Raw genomic sequence first — 4,907 nt, 5'->3', positions numbered from 1 at the left:
GTATGATTTGAGGGTAAGGGTATTAATTAATTAATTAAGGTTAGAGAGGGTATGATTTGAGGGTAAGGGTATTAATTAATTATATGGGATTAATTAATTAAGGTTAGAGAGGGTATGATTTGAGGGTATTAATTAATTAACCCTCAAATCATACCCTCTCACCCTCTCAATCCTTAGGAGGTTAGGGAGGGTGAGGGTATTATTTGAGGGTAACGGAAAAGTCAGCGGCCAGCACATGCTGCAAAATAAAAATGAGACGGGATGGCGACAGAAGCGCGTGCTGCCGACTAATCAGGTGGCGAGATTAAAGTGAGAAATCACGGTTTGAATAACGGTTTACTGGGAGAATCGGATTATGATAGTATTAAACTGTTAATTAAAAGCGGTATTGTGCAGGCCACGTCGTGGAAAAGTGGCGTCCTACGAGGGGCGGCTTTAGCTCCTGAGTCTCCTCCGCTCTTTTTGCGCGCTTCTTTTGCCGCCAGTCAAACGGCTCCTGCCACGTTCGCATTTGGCATGCAGCCCTGCCAGCATGGATATGTTCTCTAGTTGCCACGTAGATACCAACACGAGCAATAAACCTGTTCACTACTAGATACCAACGCGAGCAATAACCCTGTCTTTGCCTCAGCGAGTCTACCACGTCGGCGCCAGCGAGGGTGGACGACCTTGTCTTCCTTTCTCTCCTTTCTCTGGCGAAAGCAACAGCTGCTCCTCTACACGGTTTTGCCAGCATTATCAGAAGAGAACACCCTCTCTCTCTCTCTCTCTCTCTCTCTCTCACTCTCTGTGGTTTTGGGGTATCTGCTTTTGAGTTTTGGTTAATTAACAGCAAATGTAGAGCATAGCAGCAGAGAATTTCTGCCAGCAGTAGAGCAGAGCAGCGCCGCACAGAATTTCTGCCTCCATGTCTTCTCCTATCCCTTCACCTTCAGGAACGCCTGTAGCTTCCTCCCCATCATCTTCCTCAACTCCTCCACCCATCAACTCCCCCCCCTCTGCTCCCTCTCAAACTACACCTTCAACTCCTCCTCCCACCACCACCGCCTCCCCCCCTGCACCCTCTCAAACACCACCTGCATCCCCTCCCTCTGTCTCGCCCCCAGCCCCTCCTCCACCTCTATCCTCATCACCTCCACCTCCGGTTTCTGCCTCTGCACCATCCCCTTCTTCTCCTTCTACTGCATCTCCACCCCCACCATCAGCAGCCTCCCCTCCACCCCCCAAAAGCGCCACCCCTTCTCCTCCCTCCCCTCCACCCCCCAAAAGCTCCACTCCTTCTCCTTCCTCTACTGCATCTTCACCCCCACCACCCCCATCGTCAGTACCCTCCTCTCCACCCCCCAAAAGCTCCACCCCTTCTTCCTCTAGTTCTCCACCTCCCCCTCCTATCTCAGCCTCCCCTCCCCCTCCCATATCAGCCTCCCCTCCCCCTCCTACAGCCAAATCCTCTCCCTCTCCCTCTTCTTCCTCCATCTCTGGCAATGCCCTCATTGCTATCGGAGTTGCCAGCGTGCTCGCCATCTCGGTCGTCGCTGTCTTGCTGTACTGCCTCTGCAGGAAGAAGAAGAAGAGCTACTACTCGGGAGACTACTATGGCCCACCTGGAGGCCCCCCTACCCATTACAAAGGTACAATTATCTTCCAAAAACTGCTAAAGGTACAATTGGGATCCAAAAACTACCAAATAGAAGATCTCTGTTATGCAATACACCAAAATGTGGTGCTGGATGGCATCAGTGATTTGTGCGATCGCATGCAACTATGACACTCTTTATGGAACTGGGCCTATCCAAGGCTTAAAGATACGTAATGAAGGGCTTGTGTGTATTTAAGCATGGATCAGCTACTGGGCATTTCATTAGAAGAGTGGAGTTTATGTGCATTTTTGATTTGGGCCTGATGGAATTTGACCTTTTTTCCATTTGGCCAGATTCCTATTTGAGGCAGCAGGAGTGGTGCTCTCCTTCATCCAATGGCTCGGACGTCCTGATAAAGATGCCGCCACCACCCCTAGCCCCTCCATCCTTGCCATCTCCAAGAAATGGCTACAACCCCATCCCTCCGGCACCAAATTCAGGTGGATCCCCAGGCCTTGGGAACTCCAGATCTTGGTTTACTTATGGAGAGCTAGCAACAGCAACAGATGGGTTTTCGAGGTCCAACTTGTTAGGGGAAGGTGGATTTGGATGTGTCTACAAGGGGGTTTTGGCTGATGGCCAGATCGTAGCTGTTAAGCAACTTAAAGTTGGGGCCTCACAGGGAGAGAAGGAATTCCAGGCCGAAGTGGAGATCATCAGCAGGGTACATCACCGGCATCTTGTCTCTCTTGTAGGGTATTGCATTGCGGAAAGTCAGAGGCTTCTTGTGTATGACTATGTTCCTAATGACACCTTGGAATATCATCTACATAGTGAGTGCTCCTTCCCTTTCCTCTTTTAGGCATATTTGGATGCTTAATTCGATGCATTTGGCTTATAGCAAGGTTTTGTGCAGAGAGAAAAGAAGGTCCTGTTGTGGATTGGGCTACCCGACTCAAAATCGCATGCGGGGCTGCACGGGGTCTGGCATACCTTCATGAAGATTGTAAGCCTTGCTATCTCAATCTACCACTGTATCTTGGGAATGAATGCAAGGTTGTTGTAGACCTCTACTTGAATCTCATTGGCTGAACCTATCAGGTCACCCCCGCATCATCCATCGCGACATTAAATCTTCAAACATCCTGTTGGACAGTAATTTTGAGGCACAGGTAGATATTAGTCCCACCACCCACGGATCTTGCTTTGTAGCATCATATGCACAATGTGTGATACTTAGTACCTTGTTTTTGTCAAAACAGGTTTCTGATTTTGGGCTGGCGAAGCTGACTTCAGATACAAACACTCATGTGACAACCAGGGTCATGGGAACATTTGGGTATGTTTGAGATACTGAGACCTCATCAACTGCATTGCTATCTATGCAATGTGCATGACTACATATTAAGCTCTGTCAAGATGCTGGCTTCATTAGGTACCTTGCGCCGGAATATGCTTCAAGTGGCAAGCTCACAGAAAAATCAGATGTGTTTTCCTTTGGTGTCGTGTTACTGGAGCTGTTGACAGGGCGGAAGCCCGTGGATCAATCACAACCACTCGGTGAAGAAAGTTTGGTTGAGTGGGTATGTAATTGCTATGCCAAAAAAGCTTGCATGATAATTGAGGGTCTTAAAAGGAGTAACCATTTCTGATCTTTCTATTGCCTTGCGGTTTATGCAGGCAAGACCTGTCCTTGGACAAGTAAACAGTGAGGAAGATTTGGAGATGTTAGCAGATCCTTCTCTGAATGGCGCCTATGATCCGAAAGAAATGATGCGAATGGTTGAGGCTGCTGCAGCATGTGTTCGCCACTCTGCAAACAAGCGCCCAAGGATGGGACAGGTACATTCTCTTTTGCAACGCCCCCCCCCCCCCCAAAAAAAATACCATACCCTCCCACACACACAACTCTTCCCCACACTGGGCTTCCCTTTCTCTGACACAAAAAATGAGCGGAAAGCTTATGTTTTAAAATGGTGCAAATCATGGCTCTGCAGGTGGTGAGAGCATTGGAAGATGACTCCTCCCTTTCAGATCTCAATAAAGGCTTAAAGCCTGGTCACAGTACTGTGTATGGTTCTTCCCTCACGAGCACTGATTATGATAATGCTAGCTATAGTGCAGACATGAGAAGGTTTCGGCGTGTGGCCCTCGAAAGTCAAGAGTATGGAAGTGAGTACAGTGGAGCCACCAGTGAGTATGGGGTGAACCCCTCCGTTTCGAGTGGTGAGTATCAGACAAGCAGGGAAATGGACCGGAATGCCAGCCAACTTACAAAGCCAATGAGTATGCGGAAAAATCTACCGCCTTCCAGAAGCAATGAGTTCTCAACCAGCAATTGAGGTACCTTGCAATGCAGCAGTGGATGTGTGGGACTTATCTGCATGCAAATGATGCCAAAGCTACCCTCTTCTTTCTACCCTCTTCTTTGAGTCTCTGGGCAAGCTCAAACAAACAGGTCTAGCAGAGTTGTGACCACATGTCATGATGCACGCAGACGATGACATGGCCATATCGAGTTCCCCTGGCTCCCTTTATACTTAGATGACCAGCTAAAAGAGCTATTACATTGGTGGTCATGTTGAAGTCTAAGGGGTGTTTTCTTCTTACATTTTTAACTTATTACTTGTCAGATAATCATCACCAATCACTGGGGCTTGGATGCCAAAGAATGCTTGGATCTGCATAGTCAGCGGGTGTTCGAGCTCTTGGCCCTAATTTTTTCACAAATAAGTAACTCTGATCACAAATTCTTTCGTATGGTTGTGTTGGCTTACTCCTTAACTTCTCTGTGAAGTGTTGTGTTACATAAGAAAATGAATGCAATCCATTACAAAAATTACTGGTCTCTGCAGCTCTCTTGTTTCTCTAAGAAGGGCTCTAGTTTCAGTCACAAAAGAGAGATGCACTAACTGCAACCATTTGCATGAGATTGTTTTAACAATTATTAACTTCATTTTTGGCAGCATCGCACGCTCCAAGATTGACCCTAAACCTAATTATTGAGATAATTATAGACTAATGAAGCGAGAGCACATAATCTCCAAGAAGCAGGGAGGAGAAGACCTAGCAAGGCACAAGTTCCCTGTTTCAATACAATCGCGGGTGCATCGTGTGAACCCTGCATATAGCTCACGTACCATCCATGTACCCACTATCCATGTGATTCCCTGTGCGCACCTCACCAGTTGGCAGCAACTACTTGACTTGTGAATAGCCTAGTAATGTGTGTGTGTCACGGGAAATATCCAACTTGGAAGATTGAGAGAGAGACGGACATGGGTACAATGAAAGAGGTGTGTGTGTGTGTCACGGGAAATACCCAAC

At 47.6% G+C, this 4,907-nt stretch overlaps 1 protein-coding gene across 2 annotated transcripts; it reads left to right on the top strand.

Annotated features, from left to right (window-relative positions):
• Nucleotides 1–717: 717 nt before the first annotated feature.
• LOC147618569 (proline-rich receptor-like protein kinase PERK15) lies at nt 718–4,419 on the top strand. 2 transcript variants are annotated; one of them, XM_086775029.1, is made up of 8 exons: nt 718–1,631; nt 1,934–2,413; nt 2,497–2,586; nt 2,682–2,752; nt 2,843–2,919; nt 3,016–3,163; nt 3,261–3,422; nt 3,578–4,419. In XM_086775029.1, the coding sequence occupies exons 1-8, from the start codon at nt 908–910 to the stop codon at nt 3,920–3,922; spliced, it is 2,097 nt and encodes a 698-aa protein (XP_086631155.1). In that variant the 5' UTR covers nt 718–907; the 3' UTR covers nt 3,923–4,419. The 2 variants fall into 2 exon arrangements, with proteins under 2 accessions (XP_086631155.1, XP_086631154.1); XM_086775028.1 differs by having other exon boundaries at nt 2,682–2,919.
• Nucleotides 4,420–4,907: the final 488 nt, after the last annotated feature.

The sequence above is a fragment of the Cibotium barometz genome, chromosome 35 (assembly GCF_041138505.1).
Source record: "Cibotium barometz isolate CiBa-2024 chromosome 35, ASM4113850v1, whole genome shotgun sequence".
Lineage (NCBI taxonomy): Eukaryota > Viridiplantae > Streptophyta > Polypodiopsida > Cyatheales > Cibotiaceae > Cibotium > Cibotium barometz.
The sequence above is the reverse complement of the archived record's forward strand: the minus strand, read 5'-3'. Positions and strand labels throughout refer to the sequence as shown.

What these genes read in the sequence shown, in the direction of transcription:
- LOC147618569 (XM_086775028.1), top strand. Translation starts at nt 908, where the DNA reads ATGTCTTCTCCTATCCCTTCACCTTCAGGAACGCCTGTAGCTTCCTCC. An exon ending in AGGGTCATGGGAACATTTGG is followed by an intron (nt 2,920 to 3,015) that starts GTATGTTTGAGA and finishes TGGCTTCATTAG; the next exon opens with GTACCTTGCGCCGGAATATG. An exon ending in AGCGCCCAAGGATGGGACAG is followed by an intron (nt 3,423 to 3,577) that starts GTACATTCTCTT and finishes ATGGCTCTGCAG; the next exon opens with GTGGTGAGAGCATTGGAAGA.